The 19,652-nt window shown below is 38.0% G+C and overlaps 2 protein-coding genes across 8 annotated transcripts in view; one reads left to right on the forward strand and one right to left on the reverse strand.

Annotated features, from left to right (window-relative positions):
* Window positions 1–1,037: 1,037 nt before the first annotated feature.
* CCDC59 (coiled-coil domain containing 59) lies at window positions 1,038–7,072 on the reverse strand. The gene is made up of 4 exons (XM_061415654.1): window positions 6,922–7,072; window positions 4,353–4,665; window positions 3,168–3,267; window positions 1,038–1,535 (listed from the first exon to the last, which is right to left on the reverse strand). The coding sequence occupies exons 1-4, from the start codon at window positions 7,070–7,072 to the stop codon at window positions 1,374–1,376; spliced, it is 726 nt and encodes a 241-aa protein (XP_061271638.1). The 3' UTR covers window positions 1,038–1,373.
* Window positions 7,073–7,263: 191 nt separating this feature from the next.
* The window catches only part of METTL25 (methyltransferase like 25), a 135,495-nt gene continuing 123,106 nt past the window's right edge, over window positions 7,264–19,652 (forward strand). For 6 of the 7 annotated variants that reach the window (XR_009736289.1, XM_061415649.1, XM_061415647.1 and 3 more), the window contains exon 1: window positions 7,264–7,507. Coding sequence is in view for 6 of the 7 variants with exons in the window: in XM_061415649.1 (XP_061271633.1) it covers window positions 7,264–7,507 (244 nt within the window). In the remaining variant the exon portion in view is untranslated. The other variant, XM_061415651.1, reaches the window with a different exon arrangement.

Raw genomic sequence — 19,652 nt, forward strand, 5'->3', positions numbered from 1 at the left:
AAAGAATTCTTCTTTAGTAAGTCATGTTTCTTCAGCATCTTCTATTGCACCTTTAAATGTAGAATCATCAGTAGAGCTACCAAAACCTTAAAGCAACATTGCAGTGCACCTGTTACCACTTATAAAGGATAGCATTTACAACGCAATGTTTTACTATTGCAGTTCTTTTGTTTATAATGTTGATAACCCAGCCTATCTGATTTTGCAGTGATTTCAAGGAAACAGGAGCAGCAGCACTGCAGTACTTTCCCTTGGTTCACAAAGGTACCAACAGACACAACACTGGTAGGTCCCGTAACAATGTTCTTACATGATACGGTCCCATAGGATCTGGAAAACTTAAGACCTGCTCTGACACTGCGAGGTTGCCATCACCCTTCAAAAAATACTACACTATGCAGTGAGTTGGCAAAAAGGTTTGTTCTGGTTTTTCTGTAAGTTATACAAAAGCCCAAAGAAACTTTTTGGGGCAATCCATTACTTCCACTTAAGGGAATGATTATAAATTATCAAACTGTGCTTTATGAAGACCACACTATAACAGTATATAGGATATAATGTGGTGTATAGGATATACATCGGAGAAGGCAATGGCACCCCACTCCAGTACTCTTGCCTGGAAAATCCCATGGACAGAGGAGCCTGCTAGGCTGCAGTCCATGGGGTTGCTAAGAGTCGGGCACGACAGAGTGACTTCACTTTCACTTTTCACTTTCATGCATTGGAGAAGGAAATGGCAACCCACTCCAGTGTTCTTGCCTGGAGAGTCCCAGGGACGGGGGAGCCTGGTGGGCTGCCGTCTATGGGGTCGCACAGAGTCGGACGCGACTGAAGCGACTTAGCAGCAGCACAGGATATACATATACATAAAGTGTATAGGATCCTCCCCCTATAAAATGTACTGAAGATAAATTTAAAAAGTTCAAGGGGAGTCTCTGCCTCCTTCAGGATTCCATAATTATAGAATTTTAAAACCATAACAGTTCACTGCTAAACTTAAACACTTACTGAAATGATCTGTTGAAAGCTTTGCTCCCTTACTTTCAAAACACTTTATTTCATCTGAATTTCATACGGTACAAAATTATCACATGCTTGAACTTGTCGCGCAAATAGCAGGTTCTTTCAGTTCTTAAGGGCAACCTTTCTTCAGTGGTAAATAAATAAAAATAAAATCATATATAATGTAGAGCATATATAGAAATTTTTCTTTTAGAAAAACAAAAATATTTGGATATCTTATTTAATATAGCTTAGCCATTCAGTTTATGTTGACAAATTTAGTTATATGTTAGAGGGACACTCCATATACAAAAGAACTCAATAGCAAGCATATATTTTAATGGTTGATTAGTCAGGCAACAACGTCTGACTTAATTATTTTCTTGTATTTTTTTTAGAAGATACTCCATTTGTAAATTCAAGTTTGGTTGGCCCTTTTTAGTCTTTTTGCTCAGTATTTTGAACACTTCCATTTTCTTCTTTTTGTAGAGCCTTTGAGCTTCTTCTCTCTCTTGTTTTCTCCTCTCAAATTCCTGAAATTATTAACGTATGTAATTTTCATTAGTGACAAACAGTAGATATTGGTCACAATTCTGTTGAAATAGCTATCACCATGCAAACACTTCAAGGTCTGTCCTATATTTTTCAAAATGTGAAATGCTACTAGTAAGCGCAGTAGTGTACTCTCTTTGCCTTTAAACTATCATATGTGCTATAGCATAGCATAATGCAAAATCATTTAACAATTTTAATTTTGCATATGAATAAAATCAAAGCACAAAGGCAGAAGGCATATTTAATAATTTCATCATTTAATTAGATCCACTGAAGAGTCAGAAGTGACTTTACAGGTTATCTAGTCCCTCTAACACTGAAATCATTTCTAGAATATCTGGTATTCTTTTAAATTTGCCATCTGACAGATTTAATTCAAGTATTTAAATTCAAGAAGTACTTACTGACTCTACACTGTATACACGTAAAATATTGTGCTAGATATTATGATTTTGATTATTTAAGAATTATCAGGTTCATCTGATTTGCTAAGATCAAGACTTAAATTCATTTGCGCTTATAGAAAAATCATTCAAAGTTATATGGATCTGAAAAGTACTACTTAAAATACTATTCTCATATATAAAAGTGAAAAGTTTCTGAAATAATACAATAAGTGCACTGTTTTTGAACTTCTCCTGTAACACATATAGCTTCCACATGACACACCCTTACATTTGTATGACATAATTAACAAAGTGCTTTCACATACATTACATAATTATATATATCAATATACTATATTTTAATATGTAACAGAATTTTTTAAAATGTTGTATGTTTTACAGTATAATGGCTCTTATTTCATCTAATATACTATTTACAAAGGTGGCAGTATCAGAAGGTTGGTTTAAAAAGGAAAGTATACTGTAACATTCTATGAAACAGAGGTTTAGTTTTTCCATGGAGAAATATTCCTATTTCACTCTAGTCTGCCATCAGTTTAAAAATAATCAAATAAATTTTACATGTTAAACTTCCAGATTTCTTAATTATACAATCTGTAAAACTAACACATACAAGAAATTATATATCAGCACCAACTTTGGGGTCTTTTTGACTGATGTGCTGAACCTTTTTAATGTGATACATTAATAGAGCTTTAATCTAAGAAATATGAATGAAACTGTACAGATAAACAATTTTGCTGAAGCTGCACATGATTTTGTTCTACTCATTTAAAAAAGCTATTATAACTGTGGGTTTATGAATGATAACAAAGAACAGTAACTTACTGCTAAGTTAATCTAGTAGGGTTTTTAATGAGCAAGAAAACTCTTTAAAATATTATTTTATTCTAATACCTCCCTCTGACTTCTACTTGCTTTGATGTAAATTTATAAAAATCTATATTTTTTTAGTAGTTTTCAAATTTTATTATGTATAATCTTTTGAGGCAATTGTTAAAAAATGACTATTACTATCACCTTCAAGGGTAATATAAACAATGGAGGAAGTGGAATGTTGAAATTCTCCAGCTCCTCTCAGATTATTCATTTACCCACTAAATACTTACAGATGGGCATACTATGGGCCCCATATAAAGAAAAGCTTACATATACACTTAGGATAAATAAAAATGAATCTAAATATTTTAAAATAGGTCTTACTTGTTTCTTAGCAGCACGCTTCGCTTGTATCTGCTCATATTCTTCCTGTGCTTTTTGATTTGACGTTTTCTTTTTATTTTTCTTTGGAATATTAATTGAGCTTTGCAAGATAAATGAAAACAAATCATAAGCATTAAAAATAATATAACCAAAATTATGTCAAAATTACATCAAATATAGTACTTATATAGTCAAATCTCACTAACGCAACTTGAGGCAGGGGGAGAGATGTTGAAAGAAAGACATTAAATCTTGCTAGTAAGACACCCAAATAACACGTTAAATTTTTTGTTATATTTTTCAAGATATAGAAGGTGATAAATATAGAGTCTTGGAGAAATAGTTTAACCAGGTAAAATACAGAAAGTTCTGAAAGGTCCTAAAATGTTTAAAGAAGTAAACCAGCATACGTATGGTAGAAATGACAGGCTGCAAAGGCATTAAATTGAAGGATGTTATGAAGGACTTTATGGGTGTACACGAACGTTAATCCCAAAGTTCTCTGACCACCTTGTCTCTATTCCATTTCATTTGTTTTTTAATTGCAATCAAGTATATGTTCTCAGGGCTGGGGGGATCCATATTAAAAATAGTAGTAGTAGCAGCAGTAGCAGTTAACAGTCATATACCACTTTCCCATGTAACACATGCCTTTTAAAGGACCATATATAAATGAAGTCATTTAATCACCACAACATCATGAGATAGGTCAGGGATACCATAGTCTATAAATAATCCATCCTGGGGTGTGCAACATGGTAGCTGTAAATCACATACTTACTATTATTAATACCATTTTAAAGAAGAGGACATTGGGCACCAACATATTAAAGCCACTCCAGAGTCTATGATGCACTACACTATAATACCTCTCAAAAGTTAGATTTTTAAAAACATAAATAGCAAGCATTAAGCATGGTCCAAATAAATGTACTTGAGAGGCTTAAATCTACAACCCAGATCTCTTAATTCCATTCTATTACTTTGTTTATTAAACTTACCTAACATAACTCAGTCATTTAAGCTATCACGAAAGTCTCCATGAAAATATTTTCACATAATCACTTGCGATTTCTGAAATGCTCTAAGGCAAACTCCCATTACTATAGAAACTGTTCTATAATCTCTTTCATAAAATGCTACTTACATCCACAATAAAGAATTTCTAAAGACTGTAATACATACTTTATTCTTATGCTACACGGTTCTGCTGGCTGAGGCTGCTCAATGCTACAGCGTTCTTCAGACAAAGCCTGGTCACTGCTACCTTGGTCTTCTGGCAAAGGCTGATCAACTTGTTCTTCTGACAGAGGCTGGTCAGCTTTTCTAAGCTGCTTCTTGAGTCTTTCCTCTTCAGCTAAATAAAGATGTTTCAGATGATCAGGATACCAATCTGTGAAGGGGGATTCACTTGGGGTTTGAGACTTCTTTTCCCTCCGGAGTAATTTCTTGTAAGTTTGCTGAATCTTGAGTTTTCTTCGAAATGCAAAGCCTTGTCCTGTTGAAGAATACATCAGTCTTGAATTACTTTCTCAGAAAACATTGCATGAAAAATGTAGTTGTTAATTTAAAACAGAAAACTTTTTACACCATCATGTTCAGATGCTAGATTTCACTATGTTTTGTTTTAAAATGTTATTTCAAGAAAAGAAGTTGAAGCTACTGGAATAAATAGTACCTTGGTCCTTTGCAAAAAAACTAAGCTAACGGAAGTTGGGAAGAACTCACCTGAGAAGGAAAGAAGGAAAGTCTCAAAGAAGGAAAAACAACTAGAGTGTTGCACAATTCCACTTTATTGTACTCGTAAATTAAACAGATTCATTAATTCACCTAAACACTTAATCTAGGTCTTCAATAAATACCTAAGGGGGGAAAAAAGCCCTTACTTCTATTCAACAGTATCTGATCCGAGAACTTCCAGATGTTCAAGTTGGACTCAGAAAAGGCAGAGGAACCAGAAATCAAATTGCCAACATCAACTGGATCAGAGAAGAAGCAAGATAATTCCAGAAAAGCATCTACTTCTGCTTCATGGACAACGCTAAAGCCTTTGACTGTGTGGATCACAGCTGGAAAATTCTTCAAAAGATGGGAATACCAGACCACCTTACCTGCCTCCTGAGAAATCTGTATGCAGGTCAAGAAGCACCAGTCAGAACTGGACATGGAACAATGGACTGTTTCCAAATTGGGAAAGAAGTACGTCAAGGATGTACATCGTCACCCTGCTTATTTAACTTATACGCAGAGTACATCACATGAAATGCTGCGCCAGAGGAAGCACAAGCTGGAATCAAAACTGCAGGGAGAAATATCAATAATCTCAGATACGCACTTGACATCGCCCTTAGGGCAAAAAGCAAAGAGGAACTAAAGAGCCTCTTGATGAAGCAAAAAGAGGAGAGTGAAAAAGCTGGCTTAAGATTCAACATTCAAAAAACTAAGATCATGGCATCCAGTCCCATCACTTCATGGCAAATAGATGGGGAAACAATGGAAAACAGTGACAGACTTTATTTTCTTGGGCTCCAAAATCACTGCAGATAGTGACTGCAGCCATACAATTAAACAGGAATTAAAAGATGCTTATTCCTTGGAAGAAAATTATGACAAACCTAGACAGCATATTAAAAAAGAGACATTACTTTGCGGACACAGGTCCGTCTAGTGAAAGCTATCGTTTTTCCAGTAGTCATGTAGGGATGTTGAGAGTTGGACCATAAAGAAGGCTGCGGTTGAAGAACTGATGATTTTGAACATGTGTGGTGTTGAAGAAGACTCTTCAGCATCCTCTGGATTGCAAGGATGTGAAACCAGTCAATCCTAAAAGAACAGAACTCTGAATATTCATGTGAAGGACTGACGCTGAAGCTGAAGCTCTCATAGAAAAGACCCTGATGCTGGGAAAGATTAAAAAGGGGACGACAGATGACAAGATGGCAGGATGGCATCACCAAGTTTGAGCAAGCTCGGGGAGACGGTGAAGGACAGGGAAGCCTGGCATGCTTCCCATGCGACCATGAGGTCGCAAAAAGTCAGACACGACTGAGTGACTGAACAACCGACTCCAGTATTCTGGCCTGGAGAATTCCACGGACAGAGGAGCCTGGCAGGCTACAGTCCATGGGGTCGCAGAGTCAGACATGACTGAGCGACTTTCATTTCACTTCACATCTATTATTTTACCTTAGAGAAACTACTTCTATGACCGATTTTTTACAAGTAATTCAACATTAACCAGGTTAGATGGTGGTGTTTGACTTTCTCAACAGCAATGATCAGAAAACTGTACTTATTTAAGATTTAGTAGTCCATATGGGATTTAAGGGTACTTAATGACGGCAAGATAAAACGAAAAATACTAAAGCAAGTAAATATAGTAAGGCAAAAATAGACGGTTCTGTGATATTTTTAATTAGTAAGGGTGAGAATCGGTAAATTTCTAGCTTGCCTTCTAGTCTTTACTGTAATACATGCAGGTTTCATGGGGAAAACGTAAAGGAAAGAGTTCTGATATTTAAAAAATGAGCGTAAGTCGAGGAAAATGTTTAAAGATTTAGAGTGAGCAACACTTCCTCGCCTTCTCATCCAGGGCTCTGAAAACCCCACAGCTTCAGCGAATTTAAGAACAGATTTCCTGGCTCCAAGTAGGGCTGGGTCTGGTTCCTAAATCCTTCCCAGCTTGGGAGGATGGCGTATCCGAAGATTTCCTAGGACCGAGGACTTGTAAAAGGCTGCCTTCTTACATACGTACCTTCGCGAACGCTCCCCGCGAAGGCTTGCAGATGATTAGGTCGCCACGTTTTCCGTTTCACATTCTTATTTCTGAATTCAACCGATGAAACTCTTCCACGCGTACCCAACCCCCCTGTCCGCCCCCTTGCTGCCGGCCAAACGGGCGCCATGACACACCAACCAAGGCGCAGGAAAAACACAACGGACTCAGTCAAAATACGTCATCAGGCAGAAGCAATCCATCGCCCACCCAAAAAAAATCCACATCTGAGTTCTATTTATCCGGCCTTTCCTGCTTCCCAACGAGCCCTTGCCTCGAGGCCACGTTTGCGCCACCTACAGTCCGGGAGGGTGGGGCGTCATGGCGGCTTCCGGCCAGCTCCCGGTGACCCAGGACCTGTCCACGTTACATGCCAAGTTGCAGAAGCTGCTGCGGTTCCTGAGGGAAGCCCTGCCCATTTCGAATGCACATACGGTGGACTTCTACACGGAGTCTGTGTGGGAGAAACTAGTTGACTTGCCCCCAGAGACGGTGCTGTCGGCGCTCAGGACGTCCGCGGCGGCGTCAGAGGCGTGCCCCCTAGAGGAAGCCGGGAGAATGTCAGGTGAATGGCGGGTGGGCGGGGCGGGCAAGAAGGCGGGAAGAGACCCCGGGCCGTGGGTAGGGTCCCCGGTCGCGGAAGTCGAGCTGAGGGCTGTGCCGGCGGGGAGCGGGCCAGGCAGATCGCTGCGTGGGAGGGAGCGGAGCCGCTTTTCCGCCTCCTGATGGCGTGGCTCTGTGACCGCCTCTCGGACTTCGCCTCTCGCCTCTCGGACCTCGGGTGCTTTTGTATTAACACAGTTTAAAAAGAACAAGAAACAGTGCTAGGACCTTTCTTTAGTAATTCAACTAAAGAAATTTTTTTGATTGGAGGGAAACGCGGAACAGTGCTTACAGATCCGTGTGAAAACACAGCAGGAGATGTCATCACCTAACGTGATTGAGTCTTTTGGATTCTTGATTAAGATCATTTCAAGTGGTGATTATGCTGCCGCTGCTGCTAAGTCGCTTCAGTCGTGTCCAACTCTGTGCGACCCCATAGATGGCAGCCCACCAGGCTCCCCCATCCCTGGGATTCTCCAGGCAAGAACACTGGAGTGGGTTGCCACTTGCTTCTCCAGTGCACGAAAGTGAAAAGTGAAAGTGAAGTCGCTCAGTCGTGACTCTTAGCGACCCCATGGACTGCAGCCTACCAGGCCCCTCCGTCCGTGGGACTGTCCAGGCAAGAGTACTGGAGTGGGTTGCCATTGCCTTCTCTGGGTGATTATGACCAAGAAGAAAATGTGAAGTTGCCCAGTGGTGTCCGACTCTTTGAGACCCCCATGGACTGCTGCACGCCAGGCCTCCCTGTCCCTCAGTGTCTCCTTAAGTTTGCCCAAGTTCACGTTCATTGCGTTGGTGATGCCATCAAACCATCTCGCCCTCTGCCGTGGCTTACTGCCCTCAGTCTTTCCCACCATCAGGGTGTTTTCCAATAAGTCAGCTGTTTGCATAAGATGGCCAAAATCTTGGGGCTTCAGCTTCAGCATCAGTCCTTCCACTGAGTATTCAGGGTTGGTTTCCTTTAAGATTGACTGGTTTGATCTCCTTGCTCTCCAAGGGACTCTGAAGAGTCTTATCTACCACCACAGTTGGAAGGCATCAATTCTTTGGCGCTCTGCCTTCTTTAGGGTCCGGCTCTCACAACTGTGTATGATCACTGGGAAGAACATGCCCTTGACTGTTCAGGGACCTTTGTGGGCAAAGTGATGTCTCTGTTTTTTAATGTATTGTCTAGGTTTGTCATATATTTTCTTCCAAGGAGCACAGGTCTTTTAATTTCATGGCTGCTGTCACCATCCGCTGTGATTTTGGAGCCCAAGAAAATAAAGTCTGTCACTGTTTCCGTTTTCACCCATCTGTTTGATGGGACTGGATGCCATGAGCTTCAAGTTTTGAATGTTGAATTTTAAGCCTATTCGACAATAATACAATCTAGACCAGGATATTCACTTTTGAAGTGTATCTTACCCTGTTAAATTTTTTTTATGTAAGATATTCAATTCTACAAATGGGCAGCTGCCTCTAGTATTAAAAATGATTTTTATAATGTACGTTTGTAAAGGAATATTAATTTTTGTTTAAGTAAAGATTATGAAAAGAAGGACATTTTCCCCGTTATATGAAATTTATTGTTTGTGTCAAAGAAGTGCATTTTTTGCTCTTTGACCAGATTTATATCTTAGTAAAGAATTGTTAGCCACTCTGTACAGTGTAATTTAGCTGTTAAAATTTTAGACTGTTTAGTCAGACAGGGTACAAATTCCAGTTCTACCAGCTCTGTTATCTTAGGGAAGTTTGTTCATTCATTTATTCAGGGAACATATACTTAGTGCCTGCTGTGTGCCAGTACTTTTCCAGGAGCTAGTTTCTGTGTGGAGGAGGTGTGGGTGGAAGCAGGAAGACAAGCCCGAAGGCTATTAAAATAGTCCAGGGTGGACTTCAGGTAATGGCCAGTTGAAGAGATCAGGCAGTTCCTCCAGCAGATAGCAATGACAAACACTGACTAGATTATTAAAGACAACAATTGGAAGTCTCTAGAAGATAACCAAACAGGGACAGAAATATGAGAAGAGTTTCTGTTGAGATATTGCTACTGATTGCGAAAAACTGTGAGTTCATGACTTTCTTGCGGGGCATCAATGGAAAACAACATCCTTCCCGGCTCAAGATGGTCATGACAGAGTTCAGATCAGAGCAGATGGGAATTGAAGAAGCACCTTCTGGAAGGAAGGCCACAGAAGGACTGAAATCTAAGATATGAATGTAAAGCTGGATCACTGGACTGCACACACCCACCCACACACTGTTGACCCGGAGAGTCCCACAGAAACACTGACAAAGCCAGGGGAATGGTGACCCCTGGAAAGACAGAGCTCCCGGGGAGGTATGCAGGCTTGCTGCAACTTTGATAGGGTGTGTTCCCCAAAGTGTACACAGTTTGGGTAGCAAAGATCAAAAGCCTATGTGAATTCCTGTATCAAAGGGCAGAATTCAGGGCTGGTGGGATGACTGGAAACTTGGGCTGGGTCGCCTTGGGAACAAACTTAACCACAGAGAGATTGAACCTCCCTCCCCCCCTCCCCGCCACCCCCAATCTGACTGTCACTTGTACCCAAGTCTTTATCTGCCTGCTGAACTACACAGGCTCAGGGATATGCTGGGGAGAGGGTGCTGTAAATCAGCAGCTGAGCAGAGACGCTGGCTGCTGCATGGGGAAGGAGAGTCAGATTTCAGTGTGGGTCCAAGCAAGTTCACTTCTCTTCGTAGAACAACAACAACCAAATCCTTAGAGAAATAAAGCAGCTCCCCTGCAGTAAGTTATCCACAATGCTGCTTTTCAACCAAAAACTGCTCAAGGTGCAGGGAAATAGGAAAGTGTGACTCCTGCTCAAAACACTGATTACAAGTGAGCCTTGATGCTCATTGTAAGTAGCTGTGTTCAAAGAATTAAGTGTGACCCAAGGAGGGGAAAATAATAGGAGCTGATCCTGATTGGGCTCAGATGTTGGATTTAAGTGGCTGTTATAAAATATGTTCAAAGAAGCAGAACAGAGTAGCCTAATAATTAAAGGGAAACACGATAATTGTATGACCTCCCTTATAATTCTTTTAATTGGAAGAGTACACACTCATTGACCCATAATTAGTATTACACAATGTTACACGTTATCTGTTGCTGATAACACGCTCTCACACAGCGTGTGGGTCAGCAATTCAGGAGCAGGTGGACTGGCAGATCAAGCTTAGGGTCTCATGGTTTCACAGTCAAGATGTTACAGTTGCTGAAGGCTTGATGGAAATTGGAGAACTTGCCTCCACAGCGTCTCACTTACATAGGTGACGAGTTGGTGCTGCCTGTTGGAACAAGGCCTCTGTGTCCCACCACGCGAGCATCTCCCAGGGGCTGCCTCCATGGAAGCTGCCATGTTTGCAGATGTTTTTGTTTCTGTCTGTGCTCATGATTGTGGACTTGGCCTGGTCATAGACTTTGTCTGGTATTGGTGTACTGTACATGTTTTCATATTTAATAGGAAAGAGTGTGATCTGTGTGCCAGTGCCAGCCCAGCTATGAGTTGCTCTCGATCACAGTTGATTGCTATTGTAATTTTTTTTCCTTTTTCAAAAGTATAATATTACCTATCTTACAAAGGTGTAGTAAAGATGAAAGATAATGTGGTCTGGCTCCTGATACAGAACTGGGAATATAGCATGGATTCAACAAATTGTGGCTAATAAATGATGAGGGTTGTGGTAATGATGATTGTGATGGTGATGATACAATTAGGTCTTTCTTTCCTTGGAAAAAATATAGATTGTCAAGAACCTCTGGAAATGTATATGCTTCTATAGCAGCCTGTATATTTCATATATTAACACGTCATGCGGTTTTCATTGTCCACTGACTTCTCTGTCTGCAGTTAGATTAAAAAACAAAAGTCCAGCGTTTGCCTTTTTTGTTTTTGTGTTCTTAGCATATCGAACAGTTTCTGGCATATAGATGAGTATATTATTCTTAAAGAATGAAGTGAAACGTAGATCTATAAAGAATGTTATTGAAGGCACTTCTGGAAATATGGTACTGAACTAGATAGCTGTTATTTCTGATATTATATTTATCATCATTGTTTTTATATGGCTTATTCTAACTAATAGGCTTTATAACTTAATTTGAGAAAATAGAAAACAGTAACTATTCTTTCCAGCTGTGAAAATGCAGTACTGAAGATTACGGAAAGATACCCTGGGAATCTGGAGATAAAATCAAGGCAGGCATCATTTTGGGCTAAAATTTTTTAAAGTTTATTATATATATAGGTGAGATTAACCATCTGCAAAAAAAAAAAAAAATCAGTAGTGATACCTTATAAGTACTTTACTAATAAACAAGTGTTCTATATTTCATCTCAGGGATTAAGATTTTGTTTTACCAGCTTCAAGGGAACCAAACTGTTTTTTGGAAGTGATGATTATATATGTAAATCTGTAACATTCTCAAGTGAATTATCTTTTGGTCTTCAGGAGTTAATTGGTCTTCCTAAGTATAGAGAAATTTTTCAAAAGCAAAACAGAAGAGGTATTCTGATTTAGGATAGCCAAAATAGTTTATGAAGCAGAAATAGATCAAGACTACACAGGCAACTCAACCAGCTGCCCAGCTTGCTTAAGATTTTCTTTTAGAATATCTGGCTTTATCTGCCTTAGTTGCAATTCTAAAATTAGGAAAGAGTGTCCTCTCAAATGAATGATATGGGCTGTTGTTGTAAATGTATTTCTCAGTGTAAATTAATAAATTATAAAATCAGTTTCTTGTAAGTTTGCTTAGAATCAGTTGTGGAAAACCTATTCAGCTTTAAAGAAATACAGTTCTTGTGCCTGTAAAGCCAGCCTCCGTGACTTTGCCAAAGCCCAGGGCTGCTCAGAGACTCTGCCTGAGCCTCCAGGGCCTCTCTTGACTCTCTCCTTTCAGCCATATGCGGCATCTCCTGTTTCCTGTTGTCATCACTCACATGATCCTTACCAGGCATGGGTGCTGAATAAATGTTTAGAATTGGTTCCTTTTGGTAAGCATCTGCATAATTAATTTACTATCATTTTAATTGAACAACACAGGACGTTTTTGCCTATGATAGATTATTTCATTGAAGTTTCCCTTAAATTATTTTTATTGCATCTCAATAGATTAAATTGCTTTTTGGCCATTCTAAGTATTTTTTGTTGTTGGTGGTGATGGTGGTGATTATAGTGAATTAAAATTACACACATTTAATTTGAAACACATGAAACAAAAGCATGTTGGAAATAGAAAGTGAGAACAGCAGTGAAATAATTAGTGTCATCTGTTTCACTCTGTTGTGTTTAACTTTTATCTTTTCACTTCATATGCATTTTCCTGAGCTCTGTTTTCCCTTTTCATATTTCTTGGATCTTTTTAGGAGACTCAAGTGTGGACATAATTTCACAGGACAAAACGATAGTGGCAAGTGTCAGCCCAGTTTCTTGAGTTGCTACTATAATTATGTATTAAGAGTGAACAAAAATGCAAACACATTTGTGGGAATGTGTTTGGATATTGGTCATCATTTTTAACTTAATCGATGTATAGAAAGTGCTTCTGATTGTTCCTTTTAGATGGGGCCATTTAGAACTTGAATTTATTTTCTAGTTTTTAATGGTTACCCGCCTCCCCCCACTCCCGCAGCTTCTGATTTCCCTCATATCATTCAGTTATTAAGAAGCTGAGTAAAACAAAGTTTATGGAGATTCCTCTTTTCTATGGCAGTTTTTTCTGTCAGCCTATTCAAATTATATTTAGCCAATCTGAATAAATTTAAGTGTCTTCCATTTATCTAGATACTCCTGTTATTTGTTTGAATTATCAAATCATTAACCTTTCACTGGAAATTTGCTGTTATGGTAACCTGTCTTCATGGTTTTATCATGATTTAAATTAAGTTGAATTAAAACAAACAAACAAAACTTGCCTAGAAGGCTCCATGTCTAATTGGGGTCTACATGTATTTTTTTTTTGTTTTTTTACCTCTTCACTTCAATGATTAAAGAGGTCCTCTATAAATGACATTAGCAATCTTCTTATTACATTGGCTCATAATCTGCCAGCTCTTTGTCCTCCATTTCTCTTGCATCTGCTGCTTCCCATAACAAATAGTTCAGCTCCCTCCTTTTTCAATCTTGTGAAAAAATTTTAGCAATAACTTCCAAATTGTTCTCGCTTTCAGACTATTTCAATTGCTTCTCCATTCAAACTGCTTTCCAGTTATCTTCCAGAATCATAGTTCTTGTCTTGTTATTCCTTTACTCAAAAGTCATCTAGTGGGTTTTCATTTCCTGCAAAACAAAGCTCTTCACCTTCGATGTTATTTACTATCTTTTCTCCAGCTGTAACCTCAGCTGATAGTGTAAGCAAATAGGAGACAGCATGTACAGAATATGGTTTTGTGATTGTCACATACAGCCTTGAATCCTGTCTCTGTTACTCTAGTGCTGAGCAATCCTGTGTGGGCTTCCCTGGTGGCTCAGACGGTAAAGAGTCTGCCAGCAGTGTGGGAGACTGGGGTTCAATCCCTGGGTTGGGAAGATCCCGTGGAGAAGGAAATGGCAACCCACTCCAGTATCTTTGCCTTTTCTGAAAAATTCCATGGACAGAGTAGAATCTTGTGTGAATTAGTAAAGCTTTTGAGGCTCAGTTTCTTCATTTAAAAAATGGAAATCATAATTACTGTCTGAAAGGGTTGTGTAGAAGTCAATGAGATAACCTGTTAAAACCTGGCACATAACTGAGTGGGCATTTAATAAACATTAGCCATCATTTCCATATTCTGCTTTCCTCACGTAGAGGTGAATAGACTGAGAGTCAGAAGACTGGGTTCTAGTTCATATCTGACTCTGGTTAGCTGTGTGTCTTGCACAGGACAATTTGATCTCTGGTTCCTCTGGCTTTTCTAAAACCAGCTTGAACATCTGGAAGTTCATGGTTCACGTCTTGCTGAAGCCTTTCTTGGAGAATTTTGAGCATTACTTTACTAGCGTGTGAGATGAGTGCAATTGTGTGGTAGTTTGAGCATTCTTTGGCATTGCCTTTCTTTGGGATTGGAATGAAAACTGACCTTTTCCAGTCCTGTGGCCACTGCTGAGTATTCCAAATTTGCTGGCATATTGAGTGAAGCACTTTCACAGCATCATCTTTCAGGATTTGAAATAGCTCAACTGGAATTCCATCACCTCCACTAGCTTTGTTCATAGTGATGCTTCCTACCTAAGGTGTTCATTGGAAGGACTGATGCTGAAGCTGAAACTCCAATACTTTGGCCACCTGATCCGAAGAGCTGACTCATTTGAAAAGACCCTGATGCTGTGAAAGATTGAAGGCAGGAGGAGAAGAGGATGAGAGAGGATGAGATGGTTGGATGGCATCACGGACTCAATGGACGTGAGTTTGGGTAAACTCCAGGAGTTGGTGATGGACAGGGAGGCCTGGAGTGCTGTGGTCCACGGGGTCACAAAGAGTTGGGCACGACTGAGTGACTGAACTGAACTTGCACAGGGCATTTAGTTGTACAATGAGGAAGCATCAACTTCCTCATCTAAGAAGATGTCTAGGGTGTGCGTCAATAACGGAGGCAGAAGAAGAGCCAGCCTATCTCATATGGCTTATAAACATCTCTTGAATGACACACATACACACACACACATATATATATATATATATATATATATATATATATATATATTTTTTTTTTAGCTCACTCACACAAGTCTAGAATTGCAGCTTCTCTTAAAAGAAAAAAAGATGTGGCTCCCCAAAGTTCTAAAGATTATGGCTCTTGGTTTGTGGACTTCAGGCACTTTCCGTGTACCCCTGAAAATGTATTCAGGAGTTTGCTTCACATTCTGAAAGGAGACCAAGAACCAAAGATAGCTGTGGATCATCTGGGTAAAAGACATCTGGTGTTGCTTCTAGTGCACAAAATATAATGACAAAGTATTTACCTCCAGATTTTATTAGTTCCTCTTGTTAAATTCATGATCACAATGAAGGCCTGAGTCTTTTTTGGTGACTCTTTTTTAGTCACTCTTTAAAAAAAGGTGACTCTTTTTTATATATGGTTCAAAGAAATGGGGAAATCAAAGATAATTTCAAGAGATTGATTGTGGGAATATCTTGAAGAATAATAATGAATGGTACCATTAGCAAAATTAGGAAAATCAGCTGAGGGAGCTGGTTGGGGAAATAATGCATTCAGTTCTAGATATATTGTGTTTGAGGTCACCCAAATAGAGATATTTAAGGATTCACATTCATTGACCCCAACCATTCACGTACCACCTTAGATTTTTAGAATTAGCTCCCATGTTTTATTTGAGTAGTATAAATTATCACTGCTCTGGGCTACAAAGACCCAGAAGTGACTAAAGCGAATTTAATTCTATTGATATTTGAGAGGAAGGGGTGGGCAGTCCTGGAGCATCTCTTCTCTGACCTCTGCAGGATCAGTATTCTTCAGAACGTGCTGTGGTCATTGACTTAAGAATAGTTCTTAAGGACTCTCTCTAAACCTTATGACCTCTGGGTGCCTGACTATTTTTATAACCTAATTTATTTTTGCAAACATTACTTAGCATCTTCTTGTTTGTTGTTCAGTGGCTCAGTCACGTCTGACTCTTTGCGACCCCATGGACTGCAGCTTGCCAGGCTTCCCTCTACTTCTAAGTGTTAGTCTAAGCATCTTCTTAGACTTAACACTCTGCTAGGTGTTATGGGTGAATGCGAAGATGTAGAAGGCATAATCTAGCTCCAAAAATTCACATTCCCATAAGGAAGGTAAAAGACATAGTACTTGTAATACAAAACAAATGGAAAGATGAATGAAATATTCCTTTCTTTTGCAGAATTTTATTCTACTTTCTTCCTATTTGATGTGGTCAGAGAATTATTATATTCTTTCTAGATTAAGTGATATGTGAAAATCTGCAGTCTGAGCACTGCCCAAGAAAACGCTTTTCAATCTTTAAGGTTTTTTTTAAAAATTAAATTTCCAACTATGTGAGACTGCTTTTATCCAAAAGTAGTTGATTTCATTTTCTAAATAGATTTTTCAACATTGTTTATATTTGAAATGTTAAGCATCCTGCTGTAAGTATTTGAATTTTTGTATTGTTTCACAGGTTAATTTTATAATTCTCCACAATAAAATTCTAATTCTTCCCTTCCCCTCCACGCCCCTCACATGTCAAGCTGTTTCTCTTTTGTTGTTTTATTCTTTTCTGTGTGTTTCTCAGGAATTTTTATGTTATTTTAATGACAATTGAAGTAATCTTCCATGACAACTATTTTTTTAATTTAAAAAATGACAGTATTTGTACAGTTTGTTCAGAATTTCACCATACATGGCTCTATCTTTATCAACAGGTATTTCTCAAAAATTATTATTTTTAAGTGACTACTCTGTTGATTATGAAGGTGTTATCTAAATACAGTGAATCTATCCTTTTGTCTACAAAGCTCCATTTATAAACTTTTCATACTCCTTAATACTTTATAATATTTTCTACCAAAGACAGATTTAATAATGTAAATCACCTTTACACCCCAATATTTAAAAAAAAGATATCTGGAAGTATAATTTTGTTATTATCTTAAAATATTTTTTTTTTGATTGGGAGGGTTGTTTTTAACCTCACAAACTTTAACAGTGTAATTTATTTCTATTTCTGCTTTTTTTTTTCAATCTTCCTTTCATTCTTCTGTTCACCTAGTGTGTGAATTTTTAATTTATATTTTTAGTCAAAAAGAAAATATGTGCTTCATTCTTCTGGATTAGGTGGTCGTATGTGTCATTTAGGCTATCTCTGGAATTACACAAAAAGATATCTACCTTACCTTCATTAGAAATTGAAATTTAGATTGTGCAAATTAAAACTATTTAGTGTGATTAACATATATTTTGTCAAATGAAACAGACTGACCTGTATGTTTTGGTAGCTCATATTATTTATGTTTTTTTGTTAGATGGGTATTATCTAAAAGACTCAAGACTAGTAACTTAGACCATCAACAATAAGAGAAGATCTGTTTAATACTAGAAATACTGGAAAGAAAGGGATTATCTTTTCAGGGTTGGATTAATTTTAAAACTGTGAAATTTGTATTAAGAATTAATAGCTCTATCAGTGATAACAGAATAATTTTAGGTTGTTTTAAATATTTAAAATGATCTCGAGAAGCCAGAGGAAAAGTACTTAGTTGAATTGTCTGTTATAGTATTAACATTGGGCAAAGTAAAAGGTGAGGAAACAGTAAAAGATAGTGATTCTTAATCTCTTAGGTCACAGATCCCATAAAAGGCTAATTCACATGAATGCTATAGTAGCTCTTCCTTAGGAAAAAGGCATGTACGCTCACAAATGGACGTAACACTTTACAGACGGCTTTAGGTGATTCGTAAGCTTCTGTAGCTCTTAGACCTTAGGATAGGGACCACTGGTTGAAAGCATTTTTAGTGTTATAAAACTTTGTGACTTCATCTTGATTTAGACCAGTACTTGTACTTACTCTTTTTTTCCTTGTCACTTTTTGTTCCTTATTATGATGTATATTTCCAGAATTTTCTTTCACTAATCTTTATGAAGTTCTGAAACTTCCCATGTGAGGGGAACTGTGTTTCAGATGTAACTGCAGAATATCTGACCAGTATCTTCAGGCAACACCAATGACAATTACTGAAACCGAATTCTTCCTCTTATTTGATGATTAAAATCAGAATGGTGAATGTAAATGTAAAGTTAGGTGGGCATTTTTTTGCTTATTCTCTATTCTGCAACCGCCTTGAATAATGGCCCCTAAAGAATAAAATTGATCTGTTTTTTTTTTTAATGAATTATACACATCATTTACAAGAATTAAGTAAAGAGCAAGATCTGCTGGAGTTATGGTAGGAACTAGATAGAGAAAGTGTATATTTAATGGAAATTCCTTTTGCACGTTCTTTTTGCTGGGCAAATGATTATAACTGTATTCAGTTAAGAAATAGTAGAATAGACACCCATTTATTTTGTGCTAATGTTGAAATGGAGGTAATGGAATTTTGAATAAGAATAGCAGATAAAATTAAACTCAAGTTAATGAAATACACAATAGAGAAAAGTACAATTTTAAGGGAGAGGTGTGACTTTTTACGCTCTAAAAATTTCTTAGTAGCAATTTAATTATATTTACAATTACTGTTTACTTGGGACAGAAAGTCCTTTATTTTTCCTGCCTCAATAATAAACAAACTGGAAAGTCTTTTTTTTATTCTTGAAAGCCTGAAAGTCTAGGCTCAAGTCAATGTGTGTATAGAAAGGAAATATTGGTCTTCTCAGTAAGAGATCAATAGCAGTGTTAATTACTAAGATACTGCCATCCTTGAGGTATTGTGGGGCAGTGGAGCTTACACTGGTGTTCAGAAAACAACACCTGAAATAGGAAATGAGATGTCTGTGGTAGAAACAAGAGAAGAACCAAGAGATTGATTTAAGCACATACTGCAGTAAGGGTTCACTTTTAAAGCATTCTTTACAACGATCAAGCAGTTTTTGAAGTTTTAGAATATAGAATTTATTTTGTATTTTACTAACAAAATCATATTTGACTTTTTAAATTGAATTTATTTTTCAGAAAATATTTACAAACATTTAATTTATCTCTCAGTGCTTCTAATTTTAAATGGAGTTTGAAGTTGTAGAATTTCTCATCATCTGTCTCTTGATTTTGGTTATTTTCTGAAAAGAGAGACTTCTGATAAAGGAAATTAAAGCATTATAGTAAAGCAGACTTCACCTCTATATTAGGTCTCTAAAGCATGGTGAGGATTATAACGTAGCTACCGAATTTCATATCAAAATCAGTAAGAAGTGTCATTGGTAATAATATTCTCTCTTGAGCTTTCAAGCTGATTCTAGGACATGGTGCCCACTGCTGACCATGGGCTGCCATGTACTGAGAAGTTCTTGCTTTCATCCTACTTATTCTACAAAACCCAGTGCCAGTTCTTAGACTTGTGCCTCAAATTGTAGCTTACCTGTCTCTACTCATGCTTTCATCCTAATGATTGAGGACTTGCATCCAATTTCTAGAATCCAAACGTCCTTTTTCCCAGCAGGCCTTGTAT

This window comes from Bos javanicus, chromosome 5, assembly GCF_032452875.1.
Source record: "Bos javanicus breed banteng chromosome 5, ARS-OSU_banteng_1.0, whole genome shotgun sequence".
Taxonomy (NCBI): domain Eukaryota; kingdom Metazoa; phylum Chordata; class Mammalia; order Artiodactyla; family Bovidae; genus Bos; species Bos javanicus.